Here is a 17,710-nt window from a genome sequence, read left to right on the forward strand (position 1 = left end):
TCAAGATCATAGTCATATAGTTACATACTTTCGTTTTAAGAGCTAGTATTTACATTTCTTTTACTTTTCAAAAGTAGCTTGAGTGTAGTTGGAGCTGTGTTGTAAAAAGAACAATAACATTTTTACGTGAAAGTGGAAACTTTAAAGAGAAGTTTTGGAAGATATGACACAAAGCATCCCTTTAGCTGCCCTGTCTGGAAGGGTGCCGAGTACTGACAACAGCAACCAAGGAAGTGATGAAACAAAACGAGGTAAGAACATTTTCAGTTGTTCTCAGAATGAAAGTCATTTCGTGAAATTATGAAGCATACGCGTAATGTTAGACAAAAGCCTTAGAAGACATGAAATGGGTCTTGTAGGTTCTCCCTATCTAGGCATAAAATCTTATTTTTAGTTAACAGCTATATAAATTAAAATTTTAACAACAAAATTCAGATTTGTAATGGACTGTTTTGTCCTTTTAACTCACATTCACTTTATCTTAATTAGTAATGGAGAGGGATTAGCCATAGTATAAAACTGTTCAAGATTCAGTTTTACATTTACTTAGTATTTCATGACTCCATTATTGGAGAAGATGTTAAATCTGCAAACTCATTCAATGCCCAGAATGCACACATGATATGAAAAAGTTGGCCAATATTTGTAATACTTTAAAAGATTGTTTATGGCCTGTAAGGAAGTCAAGATAAACCAGACTTCAGAGGTACTTAACAGCAGAAAGATTAGTTCCCTGTCTTACTCTTATCAAAACAATTGCTGGTACCCTGATATCCTTGAGGATGTCTCTGGCAACCTTAAGAAGGATAAGGAAATAAAATGTACCAAAAAAGAAAAAAATCCTTAGAAAACCACTTAGTAGCAGTAGATGTATTAAGTAACAAGTTCAGAGTATGTAAGATCCAAATTCTAAATCTAACAGGAAAATCTTTCAAAGTTATTTAAACAGGGCTCTTTATAGTCAAATTAAGGAAAAGAAGGGAGGAAATGACTCTAAAATGCATTAAAGAGAGCAATCCATGACTTAGGGGCTATGGTGAGTATTAAACATTTACCATTTAATTTTATTTCAATCTACCAGTGCATTGAACAGTTAAAAACTATTGTTGTAGTTTATATTAGAACATATAAATACTTTAATCCTCTTTTTTTGATAACTTAATAATTCTGTCTATGGTTAGATCAAAGAGGGTTTGGGACAGTGGTATCAAATATTATTTTGTAACATGAAAATATCTGAACCAAAAAAAATGCTTTCTAGCCAGTTACAAAACCAGTTTTAAATTTAACTTTACATACCTTTCGACAGTATAGATTTATATGTTTTATGTGCAAATACTTTATGTATATCAAACAAATATATAAGTTACTTAATATTACATTGTTTTGTTTTGGGAATGCACCAAAAATTGTACTCCAGAAACTGACTTTTGCCTTTGCAAAGGTGCTCCTCTTAAAGAGACTGCACAGATTTACCCACCAACAGAATCACTTGCTCTGAGCTCCAGCTCTGGGACAGCAGCTGGAAACGTAGCAGGGATAAATGGTAGTGAAATGAGTTATCCAGTGTGGGATGGGGGCTGGAGAGGTAGCTTTCTCCTGGACAGAGGAACTGGCAGAGGTCATTGTTTCTATGCTGTGTCCTCCCCTTTCCCAGTGTATGAACACAAGCAGCCGCCATATCTGAGTCTCTGCTGTTTGTTCTCCACACCTTGGTGATTTGAGATCTGATCCTGCCCAACTCGATTCAGGCACACCCAGGCTGCTCTCAGTGGCCGCTTGCCTTGGCTCAAGCTGTACTTTCCTAGGGTCTCTCAAAGGTTCAAAGATAAGCAACATCTGGCTTGAGTGTGTCCTGTGCCTCTAGCAGGACTAGAAGCAGGCAGCCTTGGTTCTTGGCTTGGCTCAAAAACCTTCCAAGCACAACATGGGTGGCAGCCATCTGTGGATTTCTTTCTGGCTCCCACTAGGCATGGGCTGTGGCTGAAGTAGACCTATAGCAGATCCCTTCCAAGGTGGGCCTGGAGCTGGTGCCCTCATTGGCCAGATTCAAAATGAACTGGAGCATCACCTAGCCAACTCCAAGTACAATACACCCAAGGGGAAGATTGGGGAGGCACCAGAGTCCTGCTGAGGCAGATCCTTAGGGTCAGCCCCTGCACAACAACTTTTCCACTGTAGTCAAGGCCAGTCCTCACAACCAGTGAGCCCAAGGGTCAGTCCCTTCCATTGATGTGCAGTTATCAACCAAGGCTCAACTACAAAAGGAGGGCACACATAACCCACAGAAGGGACGCACCTGGAGCATGTGACTCAGGTGACCAGAAAGACATACCACTGAACCCCGCAGCACACCTACTACATAAGGCCACTCTACTAAGACCAGAAGACATAGCAGCCATACCTAATACATAGAAACAAGCACAGGGAAGTAACCAAAACAGGGAAACAAAGAAACATGTCCCAAATCAAACAACAGAACAAAGCTCCAGAAAAAGGACTAAGTGAAATGGAGATAAGCAATCTATCAGTCGCAGAGTTCCAAACACTAATTATAAGAATGCTCAATGATTTTAAAGAGAATTTCAACAGAGAGATGAAAACCATAAAAAAGAACCAGTCAGAAATAAAGGACACAATAGCAGAAATGAAGAATATATTACAAAGAATCAACAGTAGATTACATGAAGCAGAGGATCCGATCAGTGATGTTGAAGATAAGGTAGCAGAAAACACTCAAACGGAACAGAAGAAAGAAAAAAGAATCAAAAAAATTGAGGAGAGTTTAAGGGGCCTCCGGGACAATATCAAGCATACCAACATTCACATTATAGGGGTACCAGAAGAAAAAGAGAGAGAGCAAGGAATTGAAAACCTGTTTGAAGAAATAGTGACAGAAAAATTCCATAACCTGGTGAAGGAAATAGACATACAAGCCCAGGAAGTGAAGAGAGTCCCAAACAAGATAAACCCAAAGAGGCCAACACCAAGACACATCATAATTAAAATGCCAAAGGTTAAGTACAAAGAGAGAATCTTAAAAGCAGTAAGAGAAAAGCAGTTAGTTACCTACAAGGCAGCCCCCATAAGATTGTCAGCTTATTTCTCAAAAGAAATTTTGTAGGCAAGAAGGGAATGGCAGGAAATATTCCAAGTGATGAAAAGCAACTATATACAATCAATGTTGCTCTACCCAGCAAGGCTGTCATTTAGAATTGAAGGACAGATGAGGAGCTTCCCAGACAAGAAAAAGCTGACAGAGTTCATCACCACCAAACCAATATTACAAGGACTCTTAGAGGGACTTCTTTAAGATGGGAGGGGGGTAAAGGATGGATGAAAGGGTAAGGGATTAAGAAGTACAAATTGGTTGTTATCCAGTAGTCATGGGGATGTAGGGTATAGCATAAGGAATATACTTAATAATATTGTAATAGCTAGGTATGGTGCCAGAGAGGTTCTAAATCTATCAGGATGATAGATGGGAAAGGGGCTGGGATCAAGGTGAAAAGGTGAAGGCATTAAGAAATACAAATTGGTAGTTAATACAGTATGGGGAATGTAATCAACAATGTTGTAAAGATCATGTAAGGTGCAAGATGGGTACTGGATTTATCGGCGAGATCACATCATAGACTGTGTAGATGCCTGACCAATGCACTATACACCTAAAGCTGAAGTAGAATAATATTGAATGTCAACTATAACTAAATATATAGGTATATATAGTCATGGGATGTGGAGTACAACATAGGGAAGATAGTCATTTGTATTGTAACAGCTATATAAGATGTTAGAGAGGTAGTAGCTTGAGGGATGGGTTATCATTTTATGAAGGGTTTAAATGTCTAACTATTACATTGCTTTGTACACTTGAAACTAATAAAAAATAAATTAAAAACATAAATAAATAAACCAAAATGTTATAATGGTAAAACAAACAAACAAACAAAAAAAACTTATATTCCATTTTTTTCCTAATTGTGCACTAATAAAAGAAAAACAATTTCTGACCAGAGATTAATTCTGTCCTACTGACTTTGCAGATAAGAAAATGTAGGATCAAAAAAAAAAAATGACTTATCCAAGTTACCATTGCTTGTTTGTGGCAAAAATCTCAGTCCCAAATCTTTTGATTGATTATTCTATGACTTTTCAAATATGCTATTCTAGCTATCCTTTAAATTAAACTTTTCATTAGTTAGAAAATAGATTTTTCTTAGAAACATTCAAGGAATCTTAGGATGTGCTGATATTTTACCATAGATGAAGCATAGTAAAGGCCTGGAGTAGGGGGTCCAGGCCTGAGGAAATTCTACCCCAAAGACTCACACATATTTGATTTCTTGGACAATGATGTAAAATCCCTGGTAACATTTGAACTGGATGTAAGAATGTCCTGAGAAATTTCAACCAAAGGAAAAAAATCAGATTTTTTTTTCATATGACAAACGGAAAAAGTATATTTTATGTTATCTCCTTGTGAAATATCAGAATAAAATTGCCTAAAGGGGTGTGTGTGGGGAGCCATGGTTTTTTGTAACCCTGAACCTTGTAGACTGGCTTGGTTTCTGCCCCCATAACATTGTCTCTGCCTTATCTGAGAGGCGCCTAACGGCTGCTGAGGAATGTGGTAGAAACAGCCAGTTCCCGGACACAGAAGACTAAGGGCTTTTTGAACAATTGGTAGGTTCTGTTTCTTTGAGATATTTACTTTTGTGAGTTTCAGTGACCTTGTATCTTTTATGTCAAAGTAAAGTTGAGGCTGAAAAGATTTACTTTCGCTGAGATAATGCATATCTTCTTCGTTTAACTGCACGTACTCAAACTGTATATATTGGTTAAAAATAATAAACTCAGGGCTTCAGCATGACTGAAGACCGGCCGCATTAGCATTTGTGTGTGTCTTTTATTTCATTCCCACTACCCCATTCAGGTACTGATCGACTCGTGGCGGCTAGCCCGTCACACTTGGCTCCCGAACAGGGACCTGAATACGGGGGTAACAGTGAGGAACACTGCGTGGCAAGGGCCCAGCTCGTAGAGAGCTTATTTCAGTGGATGTGCGGTGAGTAAGGCACAATACCCCTCGGTCCAATGAATGTGTGAGTGAGTGATAGTTCCACGACTTCTTGTCACGGAGCTTGCTTGAGCCCTAATCTGCGGTTCTGGTTCTGTCATACGACATAACGGTGACTGGGCTTTACAGTCCACCTGTCCGGGGGTTTATACCGGAGCGCCTCTAGCCAAGACAGATTTAGCTCCACGAGGAGCACGGCCAGACGGGCACCTGATTGTTTCTTTGTTGAAAGAAGGGCCGAGTTAGGGTGAAGGATGGGTCACGCTAGCAGCAAGGACCTGTATGTTAGAGGACTTAAGAAATTGCTTGCCGCCCGTGGCAGTCGGGTGAGCAGAGAACAGTTAGATAAGTTTTTAGAATTTGTAAAAGAAGTTTGTCCATGGTTTCCAGAAGAAGGCACTGTCAGTCTGGAAACTTGGGAGAAAGTGGGAGAGCAGTTACAAGATTATTATGCTGCCCACGGACCTCAGCAGATCCCTGTAGAAACATTCGGGTTGTGGACCTTGATTAGAGATTGTTTAGATCTCAGGCGTAAGAGCTGTAAGCTAGAGAAAGTAAAACAAGCTGGCAATGAAGAAATTCTTTCATCTGCCGCTTCTCTGGCAGAGAGAGAAAAGGGGGAGGAAGCCAAACCCACAGAAAAATTTTTTAAAGATACAGAGCCTATTTCTCAGGAACCTCCGGTGGAGGACTGGGAAGATTTAGACCCTCAGGATCAAAAAGACTTAGAGGATAAAGCAGCCAAATATAATAAAAACAAATACCCTCCTTTGGTGGCTATGGCTCAAGAAGACAAACAACCTACAGACACTACACTTTCTTTTACAGAACAGCTAAAAAAGATTCAGGGACAGCTGATTGAGCTTAAAGTTGCTGTGGATGGAAAAAATTGTCCTCGGAGTCCCCAGATTCCTTTTAGAAATCAATAAAATCCTCGGGGTAAAGATCCCCCTTGGAAACAGAGGTGCAAAGATTACAAGCCGCACTCGCTTCCCTGTCTGTTCAAATGCAATTAGTCCAGGCTCAACAGACTGGACCTTTATTAAAATCTCAATCAAAATAAAAGCCTAGATTACAATTAAGCTCTCCTCCAAGTGTAGTTACAGGGCTGGATCCATAGCCTGAGGCCCCTGTTGTAGCCCCTGTGACAATCAAACAATTACCAGACGTAAAAGATCAAAGGTCCCCCCTACAAAAGATTTTACAAGCTGCTAGTACAGGACCAACTTTAAAAGGGACACATTGCTTCCTCCAATTCTCCCTGGAATTATCCCATTTTTGTTATTATGAAAAAAAAATCTGATAGATAGAAATTATGACAAAATTTACAAAAAGTTAATAAAACCATAAAATTAATGGGAGCTTTACAGACAGGCTTGCCCTGTCCTACAGCCATACCAAAAAACACATATAAAATTGTTTTGGACTTAAAAGATTGTTTTTATACTATACCTTTAAATCCTGATGACTGCCCTAGATTTGCTTTCAGTGTTCCTTCTGTTAATTTACAAAAACCTTTTAAGAGCTATCATTGGCTAGTGCTACCTCAGAAAATGGCTAATAGCCCTACATGATGTCAAAAATTTATATCAGCTACAATAAAACCTACCCGAAGGACATTTTCAGATATTTACATCATCCACTACATGGATGACATACTTCTTGCCCACTCTTGTGAACCAAAGTTGCTTGCTGCTTTTGCTCATTTAAATAAAAAAGCTCCACAATTATGGACAAGTTATAGCCCCCAAAAAAATTCAACAAGTGCCTCCTTACTCTTATCTGGGATGTTGTTTAATGCCTCAGGCCATTGTGCCTCAAAAAATACAAATCCGACGAGATTGTTTAAAAACATTAAATGATTTCCAAAAGCTACTGGGAGACATTAACTAAATTAGACCTCAGTTGCGGTTGACAAACGGTAAATTACAACCTTTGTTTAAAATATTACGTGGAAAAACTGATCCTACTTCTCCCCGCGAGATAACATAAAAAAGAGGCTTTACTTGTATTTCTCCAGGTCCAAAAAAAAAAAAACCTTTGTAAATTCCTGGTCGGTGTTAAACCATACCATAAACGACAGCCCACACAAAAAAAGACATCTATAGATACCCATCCACGCCCCTAGGATGTAAAAAAACTCTCACTTTCCGCAGCTACAAAAGGACTTTCCACTTTAGACCCTGTTAAATGCTTAAAGACTTTGGGTAGAGGGTTTGCTGGAGATATTGCTATTCTGTTTATTGTTCTGTTTATTTTACATAGTCCTCAAATGTGGACAAATAGTCCTCCGATGGGCTGTAAATTAAAAAACTACACGTTCTGTGTTTCTCATGCTTCAAAAAAAAAAAAAAAAAAAAAAGAGGGGGAGATGTAGTCACACAACAGCCTAGCCGACTGTCCCCCCCATGTCTTTCCTTAAGGAAAGAAGAGCCTGTAAGACTGTGCCTTTTTAAGAACTTTGCTTATCTCTATATTTTACACCTTATGTCTCTCTGTCTGATCCCCAAAAGATGGTTTGCAGCCAAAGACGGGTAAGATATCTCATGGGAGATACAACCTAAGCCAGGCGAAACCGAGTGGGGACCCCCAATGAGCTGCCTTAAAAGATCCAAAAAGGAGCCTTGCCTCCCCTTCCCCCTGCCTGGGAAAAGCCACTGCTGTCTCTGGTTTTCCTCAAAGGAGATCGGTAGCCAATGACGGGTAATGATCAGTAAGCATTTTTACAACCTAAGACAGGAGTCGATCGCTTTGATGATTGATATCCAATGACGGGTAAGTGAAAATGTCTGTACTGACTACCTAAGCCAGACACGATCTCAAAAAAAAAAATAAAAAAGGGGGATATGTAGGAAATTGGAGCATTAAGGGTTAAGAAAATGTAACTTCAAGCAGAGTTTGGGAGGATCGCTAAGGAAAACTCCAATAAGCATAAAGAACAAACAGACACCTGCTGTTCTGGGAATGGGACAATATCAAAAGGTCTAAAGACAGTCAGGGTCAAACTTTGAGAAAATGTAACTAATCTGTACTTGCTGCCTCAGCCGCTTTATGTAACCTTTTTGTTTCTGTGTGTATAAAACAAAGCTGGCTTCATGATAAAATTCAAAGTATGAGAGAAGCTAAACCCTTAAAATTTGATGCAGCTCAGGCTGCCTCTGAGTTTGTTGTTCTTAGGAGTGTTTTGCCCTCTATGCCTTATATTACCCATTCTGTTATAATATTTCTTACATTGAGCATCTGTGTCTGCTTGGTTCTGTGCCTACTCCCCATCCTCATCAGATGTTTCATCAACAAGATGTTAGACTTACGAGCTGACATCCATCAGCTTGAGCTCAAGGCAAAGCCTTAAGTCTTTCTCCCCCATGCATTTAGAGGAGCGGGTTAGCCAAAGACGGGTAAGTACTTGGGAGCCGCTTCAACACCTAAGACAGGGCTTGTATAATAAAATATGAGTACCAAACACGGGTAAGTTGAGGCTGGCGTCCTAGGACACCTAAGACAGGCTCCGTCACCTCGCCATCCTGGCTGGATGGACTTTGCTTTTATAAAATAAAAAAGGGGGAGATGTGGGGAGCCATGGTTTCTTGCAACCCTGAACCTTGCAGACTGGCTCGGTTTCTGCCCCCATAACATTGTCTCTGCCTTATCTGAGAGGCGCCTAACGTCTGCTGAGGAATGTGGTAGAAACAGCCAGTTCCCGGACACAGAAGACTAAGGGCTTTCTGAACAATTGGTAGGTTCTGTCTCCTTGAGATATTTACTTTTGTGAGTTTCAGTGACCTTGTATCTTCTATGTCAAAGTAAAGTTGAGGCTGAAAAGATTTACTTTCGCTGAGATAATGCATATCTTCTTCGTTTAACTGCACGTACTCAAACTGTATATATTGGTTAAAAATAATAAACTCAGGGCTTCAGCATGACTGAAGACCGGCCGCATTAGCATTTGTGTGTGTCTTTTATTTCATTCCCACTCCCCCATTCAGGTACTGATCGACTCGTGGCGGCTGGCCCGTCACAGGTGTGTCAGTTATGAATGCAAATTTAGTTTTTCTTTCACCTGTTTTTTAATCTAAATATGTTTGTTTTCTGTTTTTCAGGTGTTAACAAAAAATATAAGGTGTCTATTTTAATACTTTCTACTGTACTAATAATAGCTATTATTGTGAACATTGTTGTACCTATTGTAACAGGTGAGTAAATTACATCCTTTATTTCTTCCCTTATTTTTTTTTTCTTTTCTGAGTTTCCTATTATATGATCCTTTTCCTTCTCATCTCCCATGATCTTTTCTCATTATTCTCACTTCCTTCCCATTAGTCACAATATATTTAATGGACATAAATGAATTTTTATGAATTATGTGACTTGTGTAAGGCATTGGGAGATGCAAAGATTAAGGCAAAATCATTCACCCTGATAATGGTAATCACTATTTCGACTTCTGTTGCTCAAGTTAGTTTTGTCCACTTAAAAATTTTTACATAAGTAAAATCATGCAATTTGCATATATCCTCTGCATCTCATTTCTTTTGTTCCACATTACGCTTGTATTATTCTTCCACTTCATAACATGTAGCAAAAGTTTATTGACTCATTTTATAGAAGGGAGTTAAAAAATTTTTTATACAAAGGGCCACATAGTAAATAATTTAGGCTTTGTTAGCCACACAATCTCTGTTGCAACTACTCAACTTTGTATTAGTAGTGCAAAACTAGCTGCAGAAGATAAACAACTGAGCATGGCTGTGTTAAATAAATCCCACTTTTCATGGTGTATAATTCTTTTATACATTGTTGGATATGATTTTGTAATATTTTGTTGAGAATGTTTGCATCTATATTCATGAGCTATATTGGTCTATGGTTCTCTTATACTGTCTTTGGTTTTTGGTATTAGGATAATGCTGGCCTTATGGAATGAGTTAGGAAGTATTCCCTCTGCTTCTATTCTCTGAAAGAGATTGTAAGAGAATTGGTATAATTTCTTCCTTAAATGTTGATAGAATTCACCAGTAAGCCCCTCTGAGCTTGGTGCTTTCTGTTTCGGGACAGTCATGATTATTGATTCAATTTCTTTAAAAGATATAATTCTATTCAAATTGTTTCCTCTTGAGTGAGTTTTGGAAAATTATATCTTTCAAGGAATTGGTCCATTTCATCTAGATTATCAAATTTGTGGGCATTTAGTTATTCATAATATTCCTTTATTATCTTTTAAATTTTCATGGGATCTGTAGTAATGTCTTCTCTTTGATTTCTGATATTATTCATTTGTGTCTTCTGTCTTTTTCTTAGCCTATGTAGAGGTTTATTGATTTTATTGTTCTATGCAAAGAACCAGCTTTTGATTTGTTGCTTTTTTCTATTAATTTCTTGCTTTCAATTTCATTAATTTTTGTTCTAATTCTTATTATTTCTTTTTTGTTACTTTAGATTTTATTTCTCTCTGTTATTAGTTTTCTAAAATGGAAACAGATTATTGGTTGTCAACCTTTCTTCTTTTCTAATGTGTACATTTAATGCTATATATTTTCCTCTGAGAACTAATTTTGCTGCACACCATAAAATTTGATAAGTTGTGTTTTCATTTTCATTTAGTTCAAAATATGTTTTAATTTCCCTGGAGACTTCTTTGATCCATGTGTTATTTAGAAGTATTTTGTTTCAGCTCCATGTATTTTGGAAATTTTCAGTTATCTTTCTGTTATTGATTTCTAGTTTACTTCCATTATGATCCAGAAGCATACAAGTTATTATGACTTTTTAAATATGTTAAGGTGTGTTTTATATTAACTACAAATTTTGATAAATTGTCTTCATTTTTATTTAGATGTTTATGTCAGCATTCAGATTATCTGTAAATAATAGCAGTTTTATTTTTTTTGAAATCCTTATACTAGTTTATATATTTTTATTGCCTTAGTTTACTGGCTAGAATTTCCAGTGCAAGACTGAGAAGTAGTGAGAACTTGCATTCTTATCTTACTCTTAATATCTATAAGAAAGTTTTTAATATTTCTCCATTAAGAATGATAATTTGTGGATATTCTTAATCAAATTAAGGGAACTCCCTTTAATTCCTAGATGGCTAAAAGGTTTTATTTTGAAGTGGTATAGAATACTATCAAATGCTATTGAGATACTTAATTTGCTTCTTTTTTCTGTTTGCGCTAAATTGCACACATGTTAAACTAAATATTCATGTGTAAAATAAACTCAATTTGATTATAAAGTATTAACCTTTTAACACTTGATTAAACTGGCTAATATTTTAAGGTATATGCACATATGTTTATTAAAGACTGAGCTATAGTTTCCCCTTTTTATAATACTATTATGAGGTGTTGATATCAAGATTACCATGGCCTCAAAATTTTAATTGGAAAGTATTTCCTCCTATTATATTTTCTTAAAGATGCTGTGTAATATTGTTACGTCTTTCCTAAATGATTAGATGCATTCACAACTGAAACCATCTGGAATGGGAGATTTCTTTGATGGAATTTTTAATTAAAGATTTAACTTCTTTACTAAATAGGGTATTATTCATAGTTACCCTGTTTCCCCAAAAATAAGACCTAGCCAGACAATCAACTGTAATGCGTCTTTTGGAGTAAAAATTAAGACTCAGTATTATAATATTATATTATATTATATTATATTATATTATATTATATTATATTATATTATATTATATTATATTATAAAGACCCGGTATCATATTATAGTAAAATAGGACCTGGTCTTATATTAATTTTTGCTCCAAAAGACGCATTAGAGCTGATTGTCCGGCTAGGTCTTATTTTCGGGGCAACATGGTATTACTTTTCCTTTGTCAGTTGTGATAAGTTGTGCATTTTAAAAATGTATCTTCTTTTTTTCATTCCTGGTATTGTTAATTTGTTTCTTTATCTCCCTCTTTTAAATTTTTCATCAGTTTTCCTAGTGTTCTATCTTTAGATCATTCTAAAAGCCAACTTATGAGTTTCTTGACTTTTTCTACTTTCTACTAATTTTCTATTCAACTAATTTTGGGTCTTATTTTTTTAATTGTGTCTTTCTACTTTGCTTTAATTCACCACTCTTACTTTTTTGAGATAGATAATTATCTTTTCTAAAAGTTTTTCTTCCTTTTTGAAACATAAATTTATGCCAATACATTTTCCTCTAACCTTTAAGAAAATGTGTTACGTTCTATAAGTTTATATATATCACATATACTATGTATATGTAACTATCTTTCAGTTCAAAATACTTTTTACTTCCCATGTTTCTTCTTTGATTGATGAGTTATTTAGCATTGAATTGCTTAATTTACAAACTTTGGTGATAATCTAATTTTATTTTTGTTATTGATATATGGCTCAATTCCACTGCAGTCAGGTGGCATACTGTAAATGTCTTCAATTTTTAAAAATTTCTTATTACCACTTCACTGTCCTGCATTTTGGTAAATGGTTCATGTGCACTGTAAAGAATGTGCATTACGTAGTTGTTGCATATAACTCTCTATGTACGTCAATTGGCTTAGTTTTGTTAGCATGGAGTTCAGTTATCGTTATCTTTACACTTTTGGCTCATTATAATACCAATGATGAAGAGAAGGCTGTTATAAGTACTTGGCATCAGGTGACTATAGATGATAATTTAACAAATTGTTTTGCCTCTGTGCACCCTAAGTCACCAGTATCCCATTTATAAGTGGTCATTAGATCCATGCCTTTAAAGCAAACTGCATTGGAAAACCCATATCATATCTCATCCTTAAGGTTCTATTTCTTTAGAACCACTTTTTGTACCAAAAACTGATTCAGTCTGTGTGTGCTCGGAAAAGTAGACACAACAAATTTTCAAGAATAGGACTTTAATGTAGGAATTGGGGATAACATGATTGTGGGAGGAGCTGTGGAGTAAGGGTCTGGAAGGCTGTGTAGCTGGAGGACAAATGATCACTAGTAATTTTGGCTTAAAGCACTAATGTGTTTGGAGAACCCAGAGATTAGAGGAAAGTCTAATAAACTAATACGTCTAGCTGCCATGATTACAAACGGGAAACTTTTTAAAAAGCCTATGAACTTCCTATGCCCTAGGCCTCCAAGAATAATGGATTCCGTTTACTTCCACCTTCCAAATTCATGTGGGTTCTTTTCATTGGTTAATCCAAAACCATACAGTGATGGTGGTACCTCATTGAAAACAGGCAATACAACACATACCTTGTTAGCTATTTATTCTGTTTTATTATTTTCACTGCTTCTTTAGAGTTTAACACAAATTTCCTAGATATATCTCTAGTATAAATTATCACTTTTATTACTTACTCATAATACTAGGATTTCATTATATTTCATTTACCCAGAAATAGCATAAGTGACAAATGAAATCACACTGTTTGCTCTAGGAAGGACTATGTATCATTGAGACTGGAGTTGAAAGGAATATGAGTGTCTTGTCAAATTCTGAGCTGCTGTCATTTAACTTAACGTGAATTTTTTTCAACTTGTCATGTGAAAGATATGCAATTCTAATAATGATCATAATCTTTTACATCACAATCCTATCTTTCCCCAGTGATCTCAAATACAGAGGCATATTATTTCATCTGGTTCTTAAAATACATATTTTTCATTTCCAGTTAAGCCACCTCTGGTTACTTGGTATTTTTGTCCAGATGATTGGATTCGTTTCCAAGATGATTGCTATTATTTCTCTAAGCAAGAAGAGAATTGGCATTCAAGTAGATACAACTGTTCCACTCAACATGCTGACCTAACTACGATTGACACTATGGAAGAAATGGTAAGTAATCTAACACATATTCCTTGTGAATTTTATTGAGTAGGGACATTGGAAATATTCAAATTCCATTATTATTTTTAAAACTTTTTACACATGCCTGTCTATATCTACAGAATATTGAAGATGTCCATAACATGTCATGAAAGATACAGTTGGGAAAACCTGGTGATATTTTGTTTGGATTGTGTAAGACTTTCATCAAGTAGTAGACTTGATAGCTATCTTTATATTAATATTTTAAGAAGTAGAAATAAAAGAACTTGATAATATTTGGAAATCTTTTAAAAGTCAGCACTCCACAAATAAATAACTGCCTCAGGGAGGATGAGATTCTCCATTCCACCTCCTGTGAGAAATCTTCCTCTAACTTCTCAGGCTGGCTTTGCTGTCTGTCGCTGAGGTCCCATGGCAGGCTCTATCAGAGCACTCACTACTGGTAATGCAATAGGTGTGTAATTGAAAGTTTCCCCCTAGCCCAGAGTATGAGCTTCCAGTGAGCAGATATTGTGTTTTATTTGAAATTGCATGCTTTGCTGTAGCATAAAGGCAGATACAAATTAAAAGCTGAATGGATTTTTGTTGAATAAATGTTGATCTACATGGCAAAAAATTTATGAGTAGAGAATCACCAAGAACTTTAATAAGAGATAATGAAGCTCTGTAGCTCTGCACTAGTGAAATCTGTTTTTCCCCAAGTCACTTCTGCAGTAAGCATATATTTTTACTTTTGTTTAGTCTCTTTAAAAATAAAGGGTCAATATAAGTGGTAATGTAACATGATTTTAATTTTTTGTGTGAATAATGTATAATTAAGAAGTGTTTGAAATGTAAAGAGTATAGCACAGCAGTCAACATTGTTAAAAGAAAATTGTATGTTATTTCTGTGGTGAACAAAGTATATTTATGTAATCTCCCTGAAGATTGGTTCAAATTTAAATAGATGTGAACAAAGCTGGGGTAATTTATAGATCAGTGCAAGGAAACAAAACAATTTTGGAAGCATTAAATGGTAGGGAAATCAGAATCAAATGTGAAGAACTAGATATGTTAAGAGTCAACACAGAAAATCAAATATGCATGCTCAATTAAATCGGAAGAGCTTCTGCAGTCAACAGTTTCACTTCTGAATTTTGCAAAACTTCTGAAATAAACATTCTTAGAAATCTTTAAACTACCTTAACAGTTCCTCTCTGGAGAAAAAGATGCTAAATTAGCAGCAAGATGGAAAATAATAAGTGTTAATAAAATTTTTGAGGGATAAATAAATAATAAGGCAAAATATTTTCAAAAGCTTCACTTACAGGAATCTTGTTGGCAAAGACTGAAAAAATACTTAATAGCATGGAACACAAAGAACAGAATTACACAAAACAATTTTGGACTTAAGAGAAATCATTAAACATATCAGATAAGAATGATTGTACTGTTTGGATTAAAAAAAAAAAAATACCTGATCATGCAATATCCTGATATATTTTGAAAATCACAGATGCCTATTGTGTACTATATAATCTGGGCAAATTTTAAGTGACAAACAGAATGAGGTAAACTTATCTGTGAAGGAGTGATAAAAGTAATGTATACAAAAGTTTTAAAGGACTGTTTATTTAAAATAGTTTAGAGTATTATATATATTTATTTAAATTATAAAATGTTTTCCATAATTGAAATGAGATGAAACTTGTTTCATGAATTATTTTTAATTATCTTGCATTTTTAACAAGGGACTATATGGGCACCCCTTTGTTAAGGAAATAGTGATTAATATTTTTCATAGGATGGACTCTAGGAAATGCACCTCCTAGTTGCCTGTCACCAAAACCACAACTACTGAACCTCATCCTATATATTGTATATATATATATACAATCTCTTGCTGTTTTACAATATGTTTATCCTTTATTATATATATATTTTTCTGCCTTCAAACAAAACTCTTTCGTAAGACTAGACTATGAATGTCCTTTTCTCCCTTACTCTCTATATTTATCATGGAATCTTCTCCTTTTCCCTTCTAGGCCCACATCTTAGAGCACATCCTATTTGAAAGTCTCCCATCAAAACCAGATACTTCTTCCTGTAAACTCAAATTTCACTATGTATTTATTATACTCTTTATCATCTCCTTATCTAGTAGAATATTTTCTATCTATGTTTACATAATTTTTTCTCACTAAGTGAAACTCTTTGAATCCAGGGAGAATGTTTCTTAATCTGTTCCTTTGTAATCCCCAAATCTTAGCCCAATGAATTGAATTTTTTTCAACTAAATTCATGAAATGCTGCAGAAGATGGTATATTAAAATGCCCAAGGTTACTGGTGTCCCTGTTATGAGATAGGAATGGACCATAATGCTGTGATCTGTCATGATTTCCTTATATTTATCATAACACTGAAACATGGAGTGAAATAATATAAAGTTTGTGGTTTCCAAAGTATTTAGTAGCAGAGTAGACTCACTGACTTTCCACATATAATATAATTCTATGGTCAAAAAGGGGTCTAAGGTAGCAAACAATTTTCAAATTGAATGAATAAGAATAAAAGGAGGTGAGTGTGTCTGTGTACACTGTGTATGTGTGTGTGTGTGTGTGTGTGTGTGTATGCATATGTGATCATTTTGGGAGAGAAGTTGATGTAAAATACAACATTAAACTCAATATACTAATAATTTCTAGGAAGAGGAAAACATAATGAATATGTCATGGTTAGGAAGGCTGTGCAAGAGCTCAATGACAAACTCTGGCTTTCCAGAGTTTATTGTTTAAAAATCCTGGGGGAATAGATTTTCATGTTGAATATGTATCAGTTTAGAATCAAAAACTATCTTAAAGAAAAATTATCTCACATCTTTGTCTCACAAATAAGAAAACTGAGGGTAGGAAGGTAAAATACTTTTTCAAAATGCGATAGCTATCTTCTGATGTAGCTAGGAGTTGAATATTTGTCGCCTCGCTCCTCACAATCAGCAGAGAAAGAGGCACACAATAGGTTGTGATAAAAACTGACAAGTAAAATTATGAAATTTATTTTGTCTCTAAAGAATTTTCTTACCCAACACAAATGCACTTCTGATCATTGGATTGGGCTCACGATGACAAAAAATCAAACAGGACAATGGGTAAATGGAACCATGTTTAACAAATGGTGAGTTTCTTTATTTCTGGGATTATTTACATTCAGATCATTTAAACTTTAGAGCTTCTGCATTGCCTACATTTCTCTAGATCCCAAGATTTGTGTGCATGTTGAAAAGATGGAATGGGGAAGATTGTATAATACTTAGACTAGTTCCAATTGTCAGCCAGACAGGTTGGGAATCAAGATATAAGAGGAATGTCCTACTTGGTTGTTTTGAAAATAGAGACCTAATATTCATAAACACAGTCCAAAAAATTAAACTTTTGCCTGATTTTAACTTATTTTCTCCAATTTTACATCTGTTTTTCAAGTTTTACGCTATCTGTTTGCTGACATCTTTGACAGCTCAGGATAAATTTGTTGTTCGTTTTAACATGATTTTATTTGCTTTGATAGTACAATTTATCCTGGGCTTTGCATCTTCTATTTTACAATAAAAAACATTGGATCTAAAGACCTGAGTTCACTGCACATATGACCTCAGCATGATGACTGCCAGCGACTTTACCACTTAGTTTCTATTAGAATTTCTCAGTAGCAGCACAACTGACATTTTGGACTGAACAATTCTTTGTTGTTAGAAAGGGCACTTTTTTTTTTTTTTTTCTTTTTAATTCAAATTTATTGGAGTGACAATGGATAGTAAAATCACATAGGTTTCAAGTGTACTATTCTGTAATACATCA

The 17,710-nt window shown here is 35.5% G+C and overlaps 1 protein-coding gene across 2 annotated transcripts in view; it reads left to right on the plus strand.

The window, feature by feature from the left end:
- Window positions 1-17,710, plus strand: part of CLEC2B (C-type lectin domain family 2 member B) — a 23,728-nt gene continuing 6,018 nt past the window's right edge. Inside the window, exons 1-5 of one of the 2 annotated variants that reach the window (XM_074326032.1) lie at window positions 1-251; window positions 4,937-5,068; window positions 9,181-9,273; window positions 13,719-13,882; window positions 16,927-17,030. In XM_074326032.1, coding sequence (XP_074182133.1) covers window positions 164-251; window positions 4,937-5,068; window positions 9,181-9,273; window positions 13,719-13,882; window positions 16,927-17,030 — 581 coding nt within the window. In that variant the 5' untranslated portion in view covers window positions 1-163. The remainder of the gene's footprint in view (window positions 252-4,936; window positions 5,069-9,180; window positions 9,274-13,718; window positions 13,883-16,926; window positions 17,031-17,710) is intronic. The other variant, XM_019713470.2, reaches the window with a different exon arrangement.

Source organism: Rhinolophus sinicus, linkage group LG02 (assembly GCF_036562045.2).
Source record: "Rhinolophus sinicus isolate RSC01 linkage group LG02, ASM3656204v1, whole genome shotgun sequence".
Taxonomy (NCBI): Eukaryota; Metazoa; Chordata; class Mammalia; order Chiroptera; family Rhinolophidae; genus Rhinolophus; species Rhinolophus sinicus.